This window comes from Notamacropus eugenii, chromosome 1, assembly GCF_028372415.1.
Source record: "Notamacropus eugenii isolate mMacEug1 chromosome 1, mMacEug1.pri_v2, whole genome shotgun sequence".
Lineage (NCBI taxonomy): Eukaryota > Metazoa > Chordata > Mammalia > Diprotodontia > Macropodidae > Notamacropus > Notamacropus eugenii.
This window is the reverse complement of record NC_092872.1, coordinates 651499993-651522889: the sequence shown is the minus strand read 5'-3', so window position 1 is coordinate 651522889 and position 22897 is coordinate 651499993. Positions and strand designations below refer to the sequence as shown.

Below are 22897 nucleotides of genomic sequence, written 5' to 3'. Positions count from 1 at the left end.
GGCTTGAGGATTGCTCATATTCAAGAGCTGGGAGGAAAAAGAAGAATCAAAAGTTACTGACATAAATAACTCTACCTGAATGACTGTTCTGGTGCTTGGATGAAAGGTGCTCAGTGGACTCAATCTCAGTTTTTTTTCATAGCTTTTCTGCTTCATAATTGAACTTATTTGAAAAGAGAATCTCAATAGGATTGTAAAAAAATAACATTAAATGTTTTTCAGGAAACATGCAATATATACATGAATTATACATATATGTATGTGTGTTCATCCTTCATTTCCAAAGAAGACCATGCCATCAGAGAAGTAATGACATGACTTGCACTTGACTTTGTTTTGAGTGAGGGAGGGCTCTGCAGATCACCAGCCTCACTTGTCCTCCAGAGTCATCTGAATCCAGTGACCAAATATTCATCAGGATGACTGGAGATGACCCAGAATGAGGCAATTGGGGTTAAGTGACTTGCCCAAGGTTACAAAGCTAGTGAGTGTCAATGTTATTAGACAGAAAAATATATGAATGTATAGACATAGATATCAGCTAAGTGGTGTAGTGGTTAGAGTCCTGGGCCTGGAGTCAGGAAGACCTGAGTTCAAATCCAGCCTCAGACACTTACTAGCTGTGTAACCCTGGGCAAGTCACTTAACCTTCTTTGCCTCTGCTCCTCATCTGTAAAATAAAGTGGAGAAGGAAATGGCAAACCATTTTAGTATCTTTGCCAAGAAACCTTGAATGGGGTCATGAAGGAGTTAGACATTATTGAAAAAAAACTGAACAACAACCACAAATACATCTTGCTTGATCCTCTAACCTATAAATCTCAGAATGCCAGTCAGTTCTCAAATTCCTGTTACACACAGAAAAATAACATATGGGGAAATGACAACACATTTCTTCATATCATAAAAACAAATCAATTGTCATATTGGAAGGCAATAACAATATGTTTTAGGTATGGAAAAATATAAATTCTAGACAAAACTGTTGTTTTTCCTTCTCCAACCTGTAATGACTCCTCTGCAGAGTAGCATTTCTAGATAGGTAGAACAGTCTAATTGCCAGAAGAATGCTTTACCTGTGTTTCATGGGTGCAAGGAGAAAGACAAAGCTCCATCAGACAGTTTTAGTTCATCCAAGATATAACTTTCCTAGTTAAGTGCGTATATGTCATGGAGCTGTAACTAGACCAGAGAACTGTTATTAATGAATCCTTAGCATTTCTTTTAAAACATTCATCTTGGGCGCAGAGAGAAGATGCAAACACATATATGTACACACACACAGGGGAGATGGAAGAGAAGGAAGAACTTCATTTTAAAGTTTTTATTTTTAAAAAAATCTTTCCTTTGCTGAGTGTAGTTGCACATGCTTGTAGTGACTGTAATTGAGGAGTATGAAGCTGGTGGATCATGTGATTTTAGCAGTTTAGTGAGCTCTTGGGAGCACAGGATCACTAGGCGGCCAAAGGAGGAATAAATTGGCCTAGGTGAAAACAGAGCAGGTCAAAGCTTCTGTGCTGATGAACAGTGAGTTCAAGCTTATAACTGGCCTCTTCATTTTCAGCTTGTGTAAGATAGGGAGACTCAATAGGAAGACAGGAAGGAAAATGGGAAGGAAGAAAAGAAGGAAAGAGAGAAGGAAAGAGGGCAAGAAAGAAGGAGGGAAGGAAAGTGGAAAGGAAGTTACAAGTTACATAGTTTTCTTTCATATGATACCCTATGTTATTGCATAGTTACCATGTACCCCAAGCATTTAAATATGGTGAGAGAATACTATTCCGTTCCTATTTCAATTAAAAAAAAATTTAAGCATTCTTTAAAATTCCCAGAAAAAAAAAATGATCATAATTGTTTTTCTTGGGCTTGGAATACTTCTTAGGGCATGCAGAAGAAGATTCCAATTTAGCACAGAGTAGCAATTGGTTCCTATATATGCAGTACCTAAAAATATAAACCTTAAAGCACTATTTAAAGCCAGCTATCATTATATAAGTACATGCCTTTTTAATGGCTTCTAATATAAAATTTTAGTGATGTTTTTTGAAACTGCCATTTTTAGAAGTCCTTACTTCTTTGTAGTAGCAAACAGAAACATAGTAAGAAAGGAAGGAATAGATTTTTGGACAGCATCTTAAAAATTCATTAAAAAAAAATCTTTTTAGTACTAGACCAATACTGATAATTTGTATTACTATGATTTTCAAACCCAGTGATTATAATTTTTCCAGAAGACTTTTTGATTCTTATATACTCAAAATTATTATATATTTAATAAAAACAATTTTAAACATAAGAAAATATAATTATATTTTTGAAAGACACATAGAAACCTGTCAGCGTAAACAAACAAAAGGGAAAGTGATTTTTTTTTTTATTGTTACACATTAACACTAATTGGTGGAGAGATAACAAAGAGCAAGATAAAGAAAGGAAAGTTGGTGGGGTTTTTCGTGTTTTTTTCTATCTATATAGAGCAGTAGACAAATGGCAATATTAGGAATCCCTCTGCAGTGAGAATGGAGAACTTCAGGGTTGGTAAAAGGAAAAAGAACTGAATTCCCTTAAGCTATTCAGAGAGATGGTGAAAGACATCAAAAGCAAGTGTCCATAGACTACAGTCCTCTTCAGTGTAAAAAGTAAAAGAACATTTGGCAAAATGAAATTCTGACACAAGTTTTTGCGTAATTTTTTGTTTGTAGTTTTATTAACAATTTTTAACAGGAAAAAAGCAAGAGTAGCTAAAAATAGAAATTCTTCTAACCTAAATAGCAATTTAACACAAAAGAACATTTACTATGTGTTGCTGTTAAATAAGGATCTGGGATGTATGAATGACTTCTAAGTCTCTTTGATCCCTATTTTAAAAATGAATTGCCCTAGTAAACCACCTCTTCATGGGAATCCCCTTTAGAGAACAAAGATTTTTTTTCTTTTCTCAAAGTCAGGAAATAAGCATTAAGAGAAAAAATATATAGATGACAGTTTGCCTAAGAACATGGTTTATAGACTGTGTTTCATGGAGCCTATAGCACTCTACCCATTATCCTGAAGATCCTTTGAAATAAGATATGGCCATCTCCAACCTGAGGCTGGTGTTCCATAAGTTGTCCATCCTTATCCCCACCACCTCTCAGTATCCCTAGCTTCTTTCAAAGTATGTCTCAATTGAAACCTCTTATATTAAGCCTTTCCTTATCCCCCCATCTGGTGTTTAAAGAGGCAGAGGAACTGAAGACCAAATTGCCAACATTCACTAGATTATAGGGAGTTCCAGAAAACTAACTACTTCTGCTTCATTGACTGCCCTAAAGCCTTTGACTGTGTGGATCACAACAAGCTGTATCAAGTCCTTAAAGAGGAGTATCAGATCATTTAACTTGTCTCCTGGGGAATCTTTATGTGGATTGAGAAGCAACAATTAGAATCAGATATGAACAGCTAATTGGTTTAATTTGGAAAAAAGAGTATTACAAGGTTGTATGTTGTCATTTAGAGAATTTATATGTAAAGAATGCCATGTGAAATGCCAAGCTGGATGATTCAAAAGACATAATTAAGGTTGCTAGAAGAAATATCCTCAATCTCAGATATGCAGATGATACCACTCTGATAGCAGAAAGTAAAGAAGACTTAAGGAGCCTCTTGATAAAGGTGAAAGAGGAGAGTATAAAAGCTGACTCCAAGCACAATATTAAAAAAAAATTAAAATCATAGCAACTGGTCTCCATCAGTTCCTGGCAAATAGAGGGAGAAGAAAGGGAAGCAGTGTCAGAGTATATATTCTTGGGCTCAAAGATCACTGCAGATGGTGGCCACAGCCATGAAATTAAAAGACACTTGCTCCTTGGAAGGAAAACTATAGCAAATCTGAACAGCCTACTAAAAAGCAGAGTCATCACCTTGCTAACAAAATAAAGCTGTGATTTCCAATGGCAAAGTATGGTTGTGAGAGCTGGACTGTAAGGAAAACTGAGTGCCACAGAATTGACACTTTCAAATTGTGGTCCCTTTGAGAGTCCCTCAGATAACAAGGAGATCAAATCAGTCAATACTTAAAGAAATTAATTCAGACTATTCTTTGGAAGGTCAAATATTGAAACTGAATTTACATACTTTGGTCACATAGTGAGAAGACAGGACTCACTGGAAAAGATCCTGATGTTGGGAAAGATTGAACACAAAAGATTGAATGGCAGAGGATGGGATGGATAAATAATATCATGGAAGCTATGAACATGAGCTTGGACAGACTTCAGAAGATAGTGGAAGATGGGAGATCCTGATGTGCTATAGTCCATGGGGTCACAAAGAGCTGGACACAACTGAATGACTGAACAAGAATGATTTGCTCCATCACTTGAAACTACTCTATGTTTACTTTGTATGCTTTTTATTTTGTTTTGTAGTTATGTGTCATGCCCCCTTATTAGAAAATAAGTTACATAGGGAAAGGATGGGAGGCTATCCCATATCTGCCCTGTAACACATAGTACACAGTGGTTATGTTTTTTAAAAAATTGTTGAATTGAACTGAATTTTCTAAAATTTTCTTTTTTAAAAAAAAAATTATTTCTTTATTTTTAGTTTTCAATATTCATTTCCACAAGATTTTGAGTCCCAAATTTTCTCCCCATCTCTTCCCTCCCCCCATCCAAAGACACTGTGCATTCTGATTACCCCTTCCCTCAATCTGCCCTCACTTCTATCTCATCCCTCCCTTCCCTTATCCCCATCTCCTCTATTTTCTTGTAGGGCAAGATAGATTTCTATACCCCATTACCTGGATTTCTTATTTCCCAGTTGCATGTAAAAACAATTTTTAACATTCATTTTTAAAACTTTGAGTTCCAACTTCTCTTCCTTCCTACCTCCCTACCCATCCCCACTGAGAAGACAAAGCAATTCAATATAGGTTATGCATGTGTAGTTATGCAAAAAGCTTCCATAAAAGTCATGTTGTGAAAGACTAACTATATTTCCCTCCATCCTATCCTATCTCCATTTATTCTATTCTCTCTTTTACCTTTGTTCCTCTCCAAAAGTATTTACTTTTAATTATCCCCCCTCCCATTTACCCTCCCTTCAATCATCACCCCTCACCACACTTATTCCCTTCTCATCTACTTTCCTGTAGTGTAAGATAGATTTTCTTACCAAATTGAGTGTGCATGTTATTCCCTCCTTAAGCCAAATGTGATGAGAGTAAGGTTCACTTTTTCCCTCTCACCTCTCCCCCTTTTCCCCTCCATTGAAAAAGCTTTTTCTTGCCTCTTTTATGAGAGATAATTTGCTCCATTTCATTTCTCCCTTTCGCCTCTCAATATATTCCTCTCTCACCCCTTAATTTTATTTTTTAGATAGCATTCCTTTCTATTCAACTTACCCTGTGCCCTCTGTCTATATGTATATAATCCCTCCAACTACTCAAATACTGAGAAAAGTCTCAAGAGTTACAAATATGATCTTTCCATGTAGGAATGTAAACAGTTCAACTTTAGAAAATCCCTTATGATTTCTTTTTCCTGTTTGCCTTGTCATGTTTCTCTTGATTCTTGTCTTTGAAAGTCAAATTTTCTATTCAGCTCTGGTCTTCTCATCAAGAATGCTTGAAAGTCCTCTGTATCATTGAATGACCATTATTCCCCCTGAAATATTATACTCAGTTTTGCTGGGTAGGTGATTTTTTGGTTTTAATCCTAGTTCCTTTGACTTCTGGAATATCATATTCCAAGCCCTTCAGTCCCTTAATGTAGAAGCTGCTAGATCATGTGTTATCCTGTTTGTATTTCCATAATACTCGAATTATTTCTTTCTAGCTGGTTGTAATATTTTGTTCTTGACCTGGGAACTCTGGAATTTGGCTACAATATTCCTAGGAGTTTTTCTTTTGGAATCTCTTTCAGGAGGTGATCAGTGGATTCTTTCAATATTTATTTTACCCTCTGGTTCTAGAATATCAAGGCAGTTTTCCTTGATAATTTCATGAAAAGTAATGTCTAGGCTCTTTTTTTTGATCATGGCTTTCAGGTAGTTCCATAATTTTTAAATTGTCTCTCCTAGATCTATTTTCCAGGTCAGTTGTTTTTCCAATGAGATATTTCACATTCTCTGCTTTTTCATTCCTTTGGTTTTATTTTATAATTTATCAATTTTTCATAAAGTCATTAGCTTCTATCTACTCCAATCTAACCTTAAAGGAATTATTTTCTTCAGTGAGCTCTTGGATCTCCTTTTCCATCTGGCCAGTTCTGCTTTTCAGGGCATTCTTCTCTGCATTGGCTTTTTGGATTACTTTTGCCATTTGGATTACTCTATTTTTTAAAATTTATTTTTTTCAGCATTTTTTTGGGTCTCCTTTAGCAGTTAACTTGTTTTTCTTGATGTTCTTGCATCACTCTCATTTCTCTTCTCAATTTTTTGCTCTACTTCTCTTACTTGATTTTCAAAATACTTTTTGAGATCTTCCATGGGCTGAGACCGATTCATATTTTTCTTGGAGGCTTTGGATGTCAGAGCTTTGACTTGTTTTCTTCTGTTTAGATGCTTTGGTCTTCCTTGTCACCAAAGTAAGATTCTATAGTCTCATTCTTTTTCTGGTTTTTGCTCATTTCCCCAGCCATTTACTTGACTTTTGAGCTCTTTGTTAAGGTAGATCTCTGCTTTCAGTGAGCATGGAGGGGGGTGGTGGTGGGAGGTGTACTGTCAGCTGCTTAATTTCCCTACAGTCTGTTGGCCTAGAACTCCAGAAACAATTGCTGTCTGTGACTCTTCTGCTGCTGTGGCTGCTGTGGGTTCCTCTGCTCCCTTCCCCCCTGCCACCTTAGGGCTGGGGCTGGACCACTCCACTCTCCTGCACTGGTCCCCCAGGCTTTTTCCATTGACTTTCAAATTTGTCCTTGGCGTTTTGGGGCCTTGAAGTCTGGAAACTGACACAGTTGTGAGAGATTCAGTTTCCCTGAGGTTTGCTCAGGTCCCGTCTGTGCCACTGTGGCCCATGGTGGACCGCACTCTGCTGTCAGCAAGGTGTGATAGACACTTCCCTGAGACCTTCCAGGCTGTCTTGGGCTGGAGATTTGCTTCACTCAGTCATTCTGTGGGTTCTGCAGATCCAAAATTTGTTTAGAGCCATTTTTTACAGGTATTTGGCTGGGCTTGGCAGGAGGGCTCTAGAAGTCTGTGTTGTTATTTGGCCATCTTGGCCTTGCCCCTAAAACTTTCAATACACATATCAGGAACAGGATAGAGAGTAAGAAATAAGAGAGTGGAGGGAGGGGGAAAGAGAGTGACAAATGAAGGAAAAGAAAAAAGGGAACAGAGAAGTCAGAAGCTAGCACAGTTCCTTCCTTCTCCCAGGGCTACTTCTTCAACCTCCAGTTCACATTGGTAGCTATGTCCCCAGAAGACAATTGTTATAACTTTCCAGGTTCTAGGCATCAATATGAGGGTCTAAGGTTTCTAATACCATCAATCATGAGCCCCTATCAGTGTGCTTTCCATTAACAACCAGTGAAACAATTAGCTTTTTAGTAAATATTTACTAAAATAATATAACAAGAATAGTAGTGACAAAAACACCCTCTTCCTCAAAGTCTGAGACACATTCTCTTACAAAAACACACAGGATCCTTGGAGAAAGTGGACACAAACTTAAAGAACAATGATAATGAAGCACATATGTGGAGAACACATTTGATAAGGGGTTAACTCAAAACTTCTGATTATTGAGTGCCCTTTTCTTTCTTTGTAGTCTCCCCAAGAAATTTTATTTGAATGTAGTTCTGTGTTCAGCTCCAGGAGTCAGTACCTTTGTAAAGTACATGGGCAGCACTTCTCTCTGCCAAGAGGGATTACACTTCCTGAACTTTCTTTCCACGAATAACCATCACTACTGGTTGTATATGTTGCCTCCTACTGGTCTAGTCTCTCTGATCCCAGCTAGAGATAGCCAGTTGGGAGACAGAGTGTATGAGGAAGAGCAAATAGGCCAGGGTAGCTTGATGGTGGAGTATATGGAGAGGAGTGAAGTTCAAGAAGACTGCAACGGTACAAAGGTTATACATGTGTAATCATGAGAAACATTATTCCCATATTAGTCATGTGGTGAAAGAAGACATAGTCCAAAAATAAAAGTAAAATAAAAAACAGGAAAAAAATAAACTGAAAAAATCGCTTTGATTCCGCATTCATATACATCAGTTCTTTTTCTGGATCTGGATAGCATTTTTCAACATGAGTCCTCTGGGATTGTCCTGGATCATTGTATTGATCAGAATAGCTAAGTCATCCACAGTTTATCATACAATATTGATGTTTTGTTGTTGTTCAGTCATGTCCAACTCTTTGTGACCTCATTTGAATTTTTCTTGGCAAAGTACTGGACTGGTTTGCCATTTCCTTCTCTAGCTCCTTTATAGATGAGAAAACTGAGGCACAGATTAAGTGACTTGCACAGGGTCACACAGCTGGTCTGAGGCCAGGTCCTCCTGACTCTAAACCTGTTGCTCTATCTACTTTGCCACCTCGTTACCTTATTTCCCACATGAGGCTTTGCCTGGTCCCCCCAGATGCTACTGCCTCCTCCACAAAATTATGTTGTATTTACTCTGCAGATATTTTGAATTTACTTTATGTAATATAAGTAAATATATTTAATAATATATTTGAGATAGTTGGGTGATACAGTGGATAGAACCCTGGGTCTGCAGTCAAGAGATCTGAATTTGAATCCAGCCTCATTTTTTTCCTACCTGTGCAATCTTAGACAAGTCACTTAACCTTTGTTTGTTCCAGTTTGTTCAACTATAAAACAGGGATAATAAGAGCACCTACCTTCTGGGGTTGTTGTGAGGATCAAATGAGATAATATTTGTAAAATTCTTAGCACAGGTCCTCATACATAGTAGGCACTTAATAGTTGCTTATTCCCTTCCTTTCTTTTCCTTTTCTCCTTCCCAATATGTGTAGGTGTTGTTTTACCAAATGTAATGTAAGCTTCTTATGGTCAGGGACTGTTGTCTTTGTATGCCTAGTACCTAGTATAATGTCTGACACATAGTAGGCTCTTGATAATGTTTATTGATTAATTGATTCCTTCCTTCCTTCTTTCTGTCCTTTCTGTCCTCTCACTTCTTTCCTTTCTTTCTTTTTCTTTTTAGAAATGTTATAATCTGTTGTCTATTTGGCGAATTTAGAAACTGGGTGATTTTTCCTTCTAGGAATTTCAAAACAATCATTGAATTTCTAGTTTCTTCCTACTAGAGGTTTCTGCAAATACAATTTAGTGTCTTGAAAAAGATTTATTTTGATAGGAAAATTGCCACCAAATCCTAAGTACATCCATTTGAAGTTCTGGGGGTATAGCGATTTATGTAAAATAGACATTTTCATTTAAAAAAATGCATAATCCTTGGTGACAGACATGGAAACAGCAGGTGACTCCGTGACCTCTCAGAGCTTTGCTATCATAACAAGTCTAATGACTGGTAGCGTTTTGCAGACAGACTTAATTAACTCGAAGTGGGGCACTTTTCCAAGTTGTCAGCATTTTATCAAAAGTACATGAGATGGCTTGAAAGGTAAACAATATTTTCAAAATCAGTATGCAAATATAGTCAACAACAGTAATTACAGAACTGACATAGAGGAGTGATCAGCCTTTCAAATGAACCAGATATAACCAAAATAGTCACATCTGTTGTTCATGGCAATCCACCAGTTTAAATTTGACTAAATGTTCCCGTCGCTGAATTGTACTGTCTGTATTCACTTAAGTTAAACATTGTTATTTAGATTAATCAGATATTTTAGTTACAGTTGCAATACCTCTTCTCTTGAGATTATAGGCATAGAGAAGTGACAAATAAATTGGAATAATTTGGAGAATATAAAACATTTTCTTTGAGTTTTTGCACTGATTGGATCCGTTATATGTATTGCCTAGACTTTATTTTCTCCTCTTTTTCAGCCTTGCCTTACACCCAGATAAAACCTTGGTTGCAACTGGACAAGTTGGGAAGGATCCTTACATTTGCATTTGGGATTCTTATAATGTACAGACTATTTCTATTCTTAAAGATGTACATACACATGGAATCGCTTGTCTGGCTTTTGATTCAGATGGACAGGTACGGTTTGCGGTTTACGTCTTTTTTTAAATGTCTTCTCTATGGTCTCCATCTTCTAATTTTCAGTAGTTTTGAAGTCATAGCTTAAAGAAAGCAGTTTATTTGCCTACAGTCTATTTGGTTTGATGAAAGGGCTGTGAGCAGAAATACTTCGGTAATGATGACCTTTCTGGTTGAGACTATAATTATGCAAAGCAGAGGCAAAAGCCATAAAGGTGGCCATCTTTTAGTTTGGAGGGAAGTCTAAACCAGAATGGGAACAAAGACACGTTTCTCTTTATTGAAGAGGTATAGGAAATAGACTTTGGAAGGCCTTGTAAGCTCTTACCAGCAATGACTAATTACTCCTCCTCCACGATTGTCACAGGACAATCTATTTCCTATGGCAAATCAGAATTGGAACAGTTCAAAGGAAACACAGGATGTGTAAATTTAAAGTATCTCCCCGAAATGTTCACATGGATTATTTGTGCCCAACCTGTAGTAGAGCATTGGAAGCTCATACTGGTCTGATCAGCCACAGTTAAGACACAATGAAACTTGACTCTAGCACAGTGCTGTCATTTTGGTCCTCTTTGAGAATGAAGGACAGCTACCACCAGCCAACAATGAGCTCCTAAAAACAGTTTAGATTTTCAGAGACAGTGCTGGACTTGGAGCCATGAAGGACCTGGATTTGAATTCAACCTTTGACACTCATAAACTGCGTCCCCATGGGCAAATCACTGAGCCTCACTTTGTCATCAGGAAAAAAGAAATAATAGTACAAATAATAAGAATCATTTAAAACATTCATTATGTATCATATCAATATGACATATACAGCATCAAATTATATAAATCACTATATATTTATATTATATAGTTGTAATACTATATATTACATTATAAATATAATTTTTATTTTAATCTGTTAGTAAAAAAGGATTAGTACCTATAATATGGTACCTCTTTTACCACACTGCAGTGAGGATCAGATGGGATAATGCATGCAAGCCACTTTGTAAGCCTCAAAGCAGCATAGATATTATGGAGGTTCTGTGATTGGTGCTTCCTAGAAAACAGCTACCTAGGACTGAAAACAAGACTGCAGAGGAACGGGGCTCATTATGGGAATGCTTTGATTCTTCCAGCCAGCTTGCTTTATGTTTCCTAACAGTGAGGATTAGAGAACAGTAATATGTAGATGGGACTCTGTAACTGAAAGGAACTGGATTTTAAGGAGATTTGCAAAATCTCCTTCTCTGAAATTCAGTAGATACAGAAACGATTTTTTATCTATTTGAGACAGTTGTGATTCCTCTGAAAAGTGGAGAAATAGCCAAAATTACAGAAATAATAGATGTTGGGATAGGAAGAGACCATAGGAATCATTTAGTCCAATCTTCTTATTGTAGATGTAAGGAAGCTAAGGTCCCCAGAGGTTAAATAAGTCACTTGAAGGACATACAGCTAGTTAGTAGAAGAATAATGAATGGCTAGGAAACAAGCCTTGTGACTTCCTGATAATCCCATGAGCACATGATTTTATGTGTATATATATATATATATATATATATATATATGTGTGTGTGTGTGTGTGTGTGTGTGTACATATACATACATACACATTTGTGTATGTATGCCAACAATTTGGTTACCCTCTTATTATATTTTGCTCAAGCTCATTACTGATTCTTTCAAAGAATTGTGGTTATCTAAGTGATAGCATCTTTAATATTTTTAATTGATTTTGAGGGGTTCCAGATCTATGACTGGTAAAGAGATTCCTTCTACCTATATAGATCAGCGATTGTTCTGAAATTTATAGTCTTACAGGGTTGCCTAAACCCAAGACCTAGAGAAATAAAGTTCTTTGTTGCTAGTATGTGTCAGAAGCAGCACTGGAACCTAGGTCTTCACGTTTAGGAGACTGACCCTTTCTTTTTCTACCACACAAAGTTGCTTCTCAAAGGCAGTTCTTTAGAGAGATTATATGGGGTTAAGTAGATATAAGGGGAAGGGAAGAGGAAGTTAAGTACTTATATAGTGCCAACTAGTCTATTGCCAGGCACTGTGTTAAGTGCTTTACAAATATTATCTCATTTGCTCCTCATAACACCGAGAGGTAGGTGCTGTTATTATCCTCATTTTACAGCTGAGGAAACTGAGGCAAATAAGAGTTAAGTGTATCACAAAACTAGGAAGTATCTGAGTCAGGATTTGAACTCATTTCTTTCTGACTCTAGGGCTAGCATTTCATCCATTGTACCACATTTCTTCCTAGTACTGTTCTCCCCAAGAAAGTTGTTGACTTCTGAATCAGGGTAAACTATGGTGGCTATATAGACGAGGACATTTGGAGGAGAGATAAACATGCATACACGTATACATACACACACAATAATGCAAAGTAAGGGAGGATATTGCCTTAGAGGTATGAATAAATGTCTTTGAGAGTTCAGAGGAAAGAAAGAGAGATCATTTTCAGCTAGCAGAATGAAGGAAAGCTTCCTAGAGATGGCAATATTTAAGTTGGTCTTGAAAAATGTTTGGATTTTCCTTAGACAGAAATATGTTTGCCTGTGTGTATACTTGTGTGTGTATGTGTGAGTGAGTGATCCAAGACACTGAAGGAATAAGGAATACATGAGCAAGGCAGAAAAGGAGAGGGCATATTCTGAAAACAGTGAGACTCTGAATTTGACTAGAATGTAGGGATATGAAAAATGAATAATATGAGACTGAGGTTCCAAGAAATGTATTGCATTTACAGGAGATGTCTTGTTTGGAATTTTCTGAACAACTTTGTTGAATTTTCCAAACAATAGCATTGTTGTGAAATTTTTTATTTCTATCCTGACATTTTTCTGTCAGTAGATGAGGAACAAGCAGATAGGTGACACAGTGGACAGAATACTGAGCCTGGAATCAGGAAGACTCATCTTCTTGAGTTCAAATCCAGCCTTAGCCCTTTACTAGCTGTTTCACCCTGGGCAGATCACTCAATCCTGTTTGCCTCTGCTTCCTCATCTATAAAATGAGCTGGAGAAGGAAATGGCAAAGTATCTTTGCCAAGAAAACCCCAAATGAGGTCATGAAGAGTCAGACACGACTGGAAAATGCCTGAAGATGAGAAACAAAGCAGTTATATTGGAAAAGGTTCTAGATCTGTATTTAGGGCAGACTTGAATTTGACTCCTGTCACTGATTCAAAATTGCAAATTAAGTCAAAGGCAAATCTTTGACTTCCCAATGAGGTGACCATGCTCAAGCCTCTGAGCTGCAAGTTTCCTCATCCGTAAAAGTGATAATAATGTCTTTTCAAGGTTCTCTTGGGGACCAAATGAGATATGTATGTAAAGCTCATTAAAAATCCTAAAGTGCCATGTAAATAGAAATCATTACTACAGGGTGTATATTATATAGCCATGTAACTTGGGCTAGTATGAGATCATTTTTGTATACAGTTTATGTACTTACATTTACATATAAGTGTCTACCTTCTTATTTTGATTTTTCACCTACATTAGCCATACACACACACACACAGACTTAAAAGATGGGGAGATTCAGTATTTACTGTAGTGCTGTTGCATATTTACTTTAATGTTTTTGCGGACATGTTTTCCTAAACATTTATTTATCAACATATATTCTATAGTATCTTTAAAAAAATTCACTAAATGAGATGAGAGATGAGACTTTCATTTTCTTGCCTTTATTTTATGTTAGAATCCCAACTTTTATTTTTAGATTTGTTTTATTGGGGAAATCAAACAATCTATGGCACTTATTTGCCAGTAGATGAAAACATCTTTCTAGTTGTTTCCCATGATGCGTTTCCTGGCTCATTGCTGCCTATTGCTTCAGGGCCTGCACTTATTCCCTGGTCAGAGTCCAATGGGATCCAATAATATTTAGAAAAAGACAAATGGCTTGTCACTTCACAACCAATGAAAGGTCATAGAAAATGCCTTTAAATTAGTTAAAGGAATGTTAAATGAAATTTGTATTAAATCGATTTCCTTTTGATTTTTCTAATTCAAGTAATGGAATAAGCTGACTCCAGGGTACCCTAGCACAGGTTGAATGGTTACTTCTAGAGGACTTCAGTGAGTGAATTTATGCATTGATCCAGCTGTACTCTCTGACCTCTGAGGTCCCTTACAACTCTGACTCTGTGAAAACTGGTTTCACTTATTTATAATGTTTTTGTGGATTTTCTTTTTAAAGACTAATACCTGAGATGCCCCCTCACATATGGGTGACTAGAAAAGCTACCAGATATTTCAGTCACTCAAAACCACGAGTGTTGTTATTTTTACCAGCCAAATTAGGAATCCATGAGTTCAAAACAAATCAAATAGCACAGCAAATTAAGAAAAGAGTCCCCCTGATCCTACACAGGGTATGCCCTTCCATTAGGATACCATACTACTGTTGAGGAAGACAGCATGGATACAGAACCTGTATCTCCCAAATATTTGGAGGACTCAGGCCCAGATCTCCCAAACATTACAATAGTTGTGTGGGACCTAGGCACTGGGTTGAGCATTGCTTCTGAGAAGAAAGTGATGCTACTGTGGGTGAGGCAGAGTCTACATTCTTGCCCTTATTAGACATATGGCATGGAGAAGCATATATAAGGCACTTGCTATATGGCAAGCATATGTATAGTGAGCTCAGCACTGTGAATACTAATAGAAAAGCAAGACTTTTCCCAAGTCTATTCTGACTACTTAGAGCTCAAATTCTAATTGGAAGAGACAGCTTCTAGAAGAGTTCAATTGGAAGGTGGTAGAAAGGGTCAGGAGTCCTTAGTTAGGCTCAGTGGAAGAGCAGTGGAAGGCCCAGAATCCCAAGGGATATCTGTTGGGGAGGAGGGATACTGATGGGATCTCAGTAGGTAGCATGGGGATGCAGGGTCACCCTATATAGGCAGAAATAATACTTTATTTTTTTAAATAATCTGTCATTTTGTGGGTATAGGCATTCCCTTCACTAATGGAAAAAGGAGTAAATGAAAAACATGGTCCACTTCATACTTAATTATAAAGAAACATTTAAAATTTCTTTTACCAGATCTGTGATTTTATCAATATAGCAAGTTTTCATGGTGAGGAACCTGCTCTACCAATACACATCCATGGATCTTCTTTAATTTATAGTCTTAAAGAGCCATCGGGTGGGGCAACTGAGGAGTTAAGTGACTCTGCTCATGGTCAGTTTGGTCTTTTCCTGATTCTAAGACCAGTTTCCTATCCACTATGCCTGAGGAAGCTTTGCAGTAAAAGCTATCCCACTTTCACATACATCACATGTGAGAAAATGGGATCATCTAGTCATTCCCTCTAGTGGCCGAAATGGAAATTTGGAGAACTTAAAAAAATTTCAGAGTGAGCCCTGAATAAATCTTTAATATCCTATCTAAAAATGTATAGTACTATGTATTATTTATATGCTGAATATCTCCAATGGAGACCAATCTTTAAGGAAGGGCCCCAAGTAAAAGCAGTAACAACTTATATTTGGATCATACTTTCATGTTTACCGTGTGCTTTCACATGTATTATTTCAATCACTCCTCAAAATAATTCTAGGAGGACAGGGGTGGGGGTGGGGTAGGAGAAGCAACGATCACCTACATTTTATAGCTATGGACACTGAGACCAAGAGACAGGATGATTTGCCTGAAATCAAATACTAACCTAGTGAGCAGTGATAGATCCTGGGTTAGACCCCATCACTTTCCTTATTCCTAACTCAGCACTTTTCCCACTTTATCACATTGCCTCACTATGTAGGTGTTCTTCTCCAACATTTAATTTTTAGAGGTTTCTATTATATATTTGTGTGTGTGTGTATGTATGACCTATTTGGTTTTAATTTTGCACATAATTATGTGTGATCTTTCTGAATTGATACTTTTCATTGGAAGAAAAATTCTGATCCTAATTAAACAGTTCAAACCAGAGGCAAGAAAACCAAATTAGCTTTATTAAGTATAATTTATTTTTTAGTTTCTTAAATGTATGTGAATTATTAACAATTTAGAATAATGTATGTGACCATTTATATATTTCCCTTCTCTCTTGCTCTTTTGAAGAAAATTTAAGGCATAATGTTTTGCTCCTTCAATTTCAACAGTTTTATTAGATTTCTTGACTTCAGAACATACTCTTTAATCCAATATTGAATTAAGTATATAAGATAAACTTTACTCTCAGTTTGCCTGCCTTTATGACTTCTACTGATTTCAGCTGAAATTTTTTGGGAAAAATATGAAACCAAGATTGGCACTGATATCTGGTAACTTTAATTTGTGCAATAATATATAATATTATATATATATAATATGTAATAATATGTATATTATATATTAATATATAATAATATATAGGGTGACCCTGCATCCCCATGCTACCCATTGAGATCTCATCAGTATCCCTCCTGCCCAACAGATGCCCTTTGGGACTCTGGACCTTGCCCTTTGCTCTTCCACTGAGCCTAACTGAGGACCCCTGGCCCTTTCTAGCCACCTCCCAGTTGAACTCTTCTAGAAGCTGTCTCTCCCAATTAGAATGTGAGCTCTAAGTAGTCTTAGCATGGATGTAGAAAAGTCTTACTTTTCTATTTGTATTCACAGTGCTGAGCTCACTATACGTATGCTTGCCATGTAGCAATTTACAACCTTTGCCAGTTATTACTGAATTTTCAGCGTAGATTAATGCTAGACATACACTGTGTTATCTTTGGTTTTTGTCTTAATTTTGCATAAATTTAGAAAAATTGCCTTGCAGCCATAATATTCTGAGCAGAAAAACTAATCTTTGTCATAATCTCCAACTGACAAGAGTCTTGTTCTTTTCTTAGCGTTTGGCCTCTGTGGGATTGGATGCCAAAAACACAGTCTGTATTTGGGACTGGAAGAAGGGGAAACTACTGGCAACAGCGACTGGTCATTCTGATAGGGTAATTATACTGCCCTGAATCATTCATAATGAAAATATACAAAAATCTCTTTTTGTGTACATGTGTATATCTAAGATGTCTTTAGAATTCTTGAAATGTCTTTTGTTCTTACAAGTTTAAATTTTTTAAAGTTATTGCCTTAATTCATTTTTTGATGAAAGTATGCTAAAGGTATACAGATGTTTTTCCCATCAGTTAATCAATCAACAAACATTAGTTAATCACCTCCCTATTTGCCATGTACTGGCACTGGGGATAGAAATACACATATGAGACAGTCCACGTTCTTAAGGGCTTACATTTTCTAGAAGACAACATGTTCACTAATAATTAAATATATAATATAGGCATAATACATAAATATATGTATGTTTATATACATGCACATTACATATGCATATATAATAGATAGCGATAAAAAGGAACTAGGGAGTACTTAAAAGTTGGGGTTACTGGAAAGACCTTTCAAAGGACGTGAGACTTGAGCTGAGCCATAAAAGGAATTAAGATTTTCAAGAGTGGGAACTGAGCATTTAAGCCATGAGGCATAGGCTATGCTTGCAATGATGCAAAGGTGGGAAATGAATTGCATATAGGGAAGGGATGGAGAGGGAATAAGCATTTATATAGTACCTACTGTGTGCCAAGCACTGTGCTAAGTATTTTATAAATATTATCTTATCTGATTCTCACAAAACCCTGCAAGGTTAGTGCTATTATTATCCCCATTTTACAATTGAGAGAACTGAGGCAAACAGAAGTTGATCAATTTGTTCATGTTCACACAGCTAGTAAGAATCTGAGAGTAGATTTAAACTCATATCTTCTGGAAAAGGTATGCTGGAGACAGATTGCAAAGCATTCTAAATATCAAAGAGAATAGTTGTATTTAATCTAAAGGGAATGGGGAGCCATTTTTAAATTGAAGAATGACATGGTGAGATCTGGCCTTTAGGCATGTCAGTTTGGCAGTGGTGTGGAGAACGTATTGGAGAGGGGAAAACCAGGATGCAAGGAGACAAATTAGAGGTGATTGCTCTAGTTTAGTTAAGAAGTGATGATTTGTGTCTAATGGTAATGGAGGGGAGAGAGGCAAAGAGAAGAGGAGGAAAGAAAAAGAGAAAAAGTAAAGAGGGGAAAAAAAGAAAAAGAAAAGAAAAAGAGAAACAATAAAAAAAGGAAAAATACACAATAACTTTATTATATAGCTAAAAGAAATAGCAAGTTTCGTACATAATAGATTTGCAGTTTGATGTGCAACCATCTTTTTTCTGTTCTACTATATTATGGAAATGCTTGTTTCATTTCTTAAGTTCAGAATAAAATAAATAATTTTTTTTTTAAATGATGAGGGCTTAGACTAGGGTGGTTATTATATGACTGAGAGGACAGATGAGAGAGATGTTGAGGACGTGGAATCGATGAGGATTGGCAATTAAATGAATATGGGGGTTCAGGAAAAGTGAAGAGTTGAGAGTGACTTTTAAATTGCAAGCCTGGGTGTGTAAGGATGGTGGTACCTTTAACAGAAATACAAAAGGAAGGAGGAAGCATGGGTTGAGAGAAAGAGAATCAATTCTGTGGAGAGCACACTGAGTTGGGATGTCTGTGGGACATCCAAGTGGAGATGTCAAACAGGCAGTTGGAGATCAAGGCCTGCAACTCAGGAGAGAGATAAAGGTTAGATATATAGAATAGGGCATCATATGCATGGAGATGATAATTGAATCTATTACAGTGTAGAAAGAGAAGAAGAGATGGCCTAGGGCGGAGCTCCAGAATATACCTTTGCAGAATATAGATAATGAACTTGTAAGAGAGACAGAGGAATTTTTATTTGATGGATTAGAAAAGAACTTGGAGACAACAGTATCCAAACCAAGAGAGGAAAGGATATATTTGATGTCATTTGTGTCAAACATTAAAGATATATAGGAAAAGATGAAGAATGAGAAAAGACTAGCTATTGGATTTAACAGTAAAGAGCCTTGTAGAGAACTGTTTCCGTAGAGTAGTGGGGATGGAAGCCAAATTGCAAGGAACTGGGCAACGAGTTTAAGAGATGACAAAGTGAAGTTAATGGAAATAGATAGTTCTTCCCACCCCCACCCAGGAGTTTGTGAAGGGAAAAATAAATATGGCAACTTGAAGAAATGATAGAAGTGAAGCTTTTAAAAGGATGGAAATCAGAGCAGGTTTATAGGTAGCAAGAAAAGGACAAGTGGATAAGGAAAATTAGAACCAAAAAATTATATGATCAAATGGACAAGTTCCTGAATGAGACAGGACAATGGGATCAAGGTGACAAGTAGATGGGTGGGAATTGGCAAGAACCACCTCCATATAAGGTTAATTGACTTGTACTTGATGAATCTCATTGTAATCAATGCTTCTAGGGCTTCTTGTTATGGGACTAGCTTTCTGTCCACCATGCCTCTCATATACACATATATGTCATAAAAATAAAGTTATCCTATAGTTAATGACCCCTGAGTGTCTTTTTTTTGTCTGTGTAGAGCTCCTATTAAAATCAATTAAGATACAATTTAATAGTAATTGTATGCAATCAGGCAAGAGGCAATAGGATAACTACTTTCAGTCTGTAAGAATTATATTTCTCAAAAATGTTTTGAATAATTCACTTTTTTGCTTCACTGTTTTGAATTTCTAACAGTGGTTGATTTTTAAAATATATCTTATTAATACCTTGAGTTGTTATGTAGTATATAGTTTGTTGAATAGAATTTAATATGTCACCCAAAGTGAGGTGGGTCAGTTTAGGAAACTGAGCCATGCTTTTAATGCCTTCATGATGCATATTGATGTCAAACATATAGTATATATTTATATATGCATATATTATATGTAATATTTTTTAAACATCGATATCTTCCTGTTAATGGTAAATCATGGAAAACTACAATCTCAGGAGAGACAATTACAATGGCTTGGTGGGTGCAGGATAGTATTCACAATTAATCAACCTCAAAAAATATCCTAAAATACACCTTCAAGGGCATGTGTGATAGACAAGATATTGAGTCATTCAAATTTTGGAAAGGAGTGATGACAGAAGGACTACCCTAGTATCCAAAAAAGAAAGAAAGGATGGAAGAAAGGAAGAAGAAAAGAAAGAGAGAAAGAAAGAGAGAGAGAAAGAAAGGTAGATAGAAAGAAAGAAAGAAAGAAAGAAAGAAAGAAAGAAAGAAAGAAAGAAAGAAAGAAAGAAAGAAAGAAAGAAAGAAAGAGCCAGAGAGGCCTTTTAAAGTCTCAAGTACAACCTCCATGGAGGATTGAGGAAGAATCACAGAAATTGAGAAGAGAGTATGGGTAGGTTGCACCCATCTGCACTGGGGCCAAATCACAGAAGAAGATCACAGAACCATTGAAGTGTTTTCATTTAATTAGATGTCCCTGCTGAAAGACTCATTAAATATTGAATATACTCTCATTTTTAAGGTGAACATTTTATACAGAGGGAGAATTATGGATTTTAGAATTATGGTCCCTTTGGGTTAGTAATGTACCTTGATTCACTTGTGCTATGAGGATCTGGTCTTCTACCTCAGAGGTTTGGAGTGAATAGTTCTCAGCAAACTGTGTCATATCAACTGAAACAACAGAAGGCTGATGTAAGCCAGAATCTCAATTTATTAATTTATAATGGATGTTATACTTGTAAAAGAAGTATAACCAGGACTGGCATCTGTACACGGGACCTGCTTCTCCATCTAGAAATACCTAAGATGGTAAATGAATTAAAGTAGCCTGAAGTCTCATAAAATAGCTAAAAATGATGAGTCTGGAGGATGCTGGCAATGAAATCTTATAAACTAAGTCCTCTCAAAGCATTCATAGATGAAACTAGAAGGAGGTAAACTGATCCATTGGAATGGATCAGTTGGCAATTCAGTAGGGAATTAATTTTCATCAGAAATGAGAGCAGAAACCCCACATTTGGACTCTTCCTTTGTAGTATCCAATGAAGATAGAAGTGGAAATGATGATTAGTTAAGAAAGTCAAGGCAAGAAGGGTTATTTCATTGGTTCCGCAAACTCCTGATGAGGAAATGCACTTTACCATGCAAATCAACAACTAAGAGTGCTGAGAATTTGAGACACACCCATGATCACACATCTAGGGTGTATCAGAGGCAAGACTTAGGGCCAGGACAATCTGACTCCTAGGCTCTATATACTATTGTATCAGTAAGCACCCCAACATGCACAGGGGGGCCTGCTATCACAGGTTCTTAGATCTGCATTCATAAAAGGAAAACAACGTTCAAGGGGTTAACAATCACTTTAATCAAGCACATGTATCATTCCTTTAACCAAGTACATATATCATTCAGTCAGTTCTGGGAGTCAGCACCCTGAATTTCAAAGAAAATACAGAGAAATCAAAAGATCAACAGACATGGCTTCCTCTGCCTGAATTCAACAGACAATTGACCATATTCAACAGACTGTCTGACCATATTTACCAGAGAGGGAAGCAGGACTTCTGGATTCTCAAAGTGGGGGGTGGGGGGGTGGCAGCTCCCTAGAGGCTTCCCAGAGTCCTCATTTGGTACTAAAATCTTATTAAAAACTAAACCTCAAAGTAAAACCTCACCCCCAAAGTATTTATACCTTTTTTAGAGCCAGAGGACATCCCAACCCTTGAGAAACAGTGCCTCATTAACAAAAGCTGTGGGTGTTCCTACAAATCTTCCCAAATCAAACTCCGCTTAATGGGCAGGCCCATTAATGGATGAGGAGAATCTTTAATCACATTAGCAGTACAAATACATATACTGTTTATGGTTAAAGAAACTCTGTACTTTACTCCTAGTAAAGACTCTTGATTGATAAAGACAAGATTCAATCAGGCACTTGATTATACAAAAACAGCAAAAGATCCTAATTTTACTTGCCCTTACAATCATACCACCCTTATAGTTGCTTAGTTGTTCAGTCATTGTGACTCTTCATGATCCCATGCACCTTTGGTCCTCACTATTTCTCAAAATTCTGTCCAAGTTCATCTTCATTGTTTCCATGACAATATTTATCCATCTCATCCTCTGCCATCTCCTTTACCTTTTGCCTTCAGTCTTTCCCAACATCAAGGTCTTTTCCAGTGAGCCCCATCTTCTCATTAGGTGGCCAAAGTATTTATGTTTTAGCTTGAATATTTGTCTTTCCAATGAATAACATGAATTAAGTTCTTTAAGTATTAGCTGACTTGATCTCCTTTCTGTCCAAGGGACTCTCAAAACTCTTCTTTAGCACCGCAATTCAAAAGCATCTATTCTATGGTACTCAGCTTTCCTTATAGTCCAGCTGTCACAGCCATGCATTGCTACTAGAAAAACCGTATCTTTGACTATATGAACCTTTGTTGACAAGATGATGTCTCTGCTTTTTAGTATGCTGTCCAGATTTTCCATAGCTTTCATTTCAAGGAGCAAGTGTCTTAATTTCATAGCTACAGTTGCCATCTGCATTGATCTTTGAACCCAATAATATAAATCTAACATTGCTTCCATTTCCTCTCCCCTTGTTTGCCAGGAAGTGATGAGATCATTTTCCAAGATCTTAGTTTTTTGAAGTTAAGCTTCAAGCCAACTTTTCCACTCTCCTCTTTCACCTTCATCTTAATCTCTTTTCACTTTCTGCCATCTGCATATTTAAGATTGTTGATATTTCTCCCAGTAACCTTAATTAGAGCTTTTGACTCAACCAGTCTGGGCATTTCGCAGTACTCTGCATATAACTTAAATAAATCAAATGACAATATATGACCTTGTTATACTCCTTTTCTAACCTTAAAC

The 22897-nt window shown here is 36.7% G+C and overlaps 1 protein-coding gene across 1 annotated transcript in view; it reads left to right on the top strand.

The window, feature by feature from the left end:
- The window catches only part of EML6 (EMAP like 6), a 298693-nt gene that overhangs the window by 128211 nt on the left and 147585 nt on the right, over positions 1–22897 (top strand). The window contains exons 2-3 of the mRNA XM_072635548.1: positions 9965–10124; positions 16980–17078. Of these exons, the coding sequence (XP_072491649.1) occupies positions 9965–10124; positions 16980–17078 (259 nt within the window). The remainder of the gene's footprint in view (positions 1–9964; positions 10125–16979; positions 17079–22897) is intronic.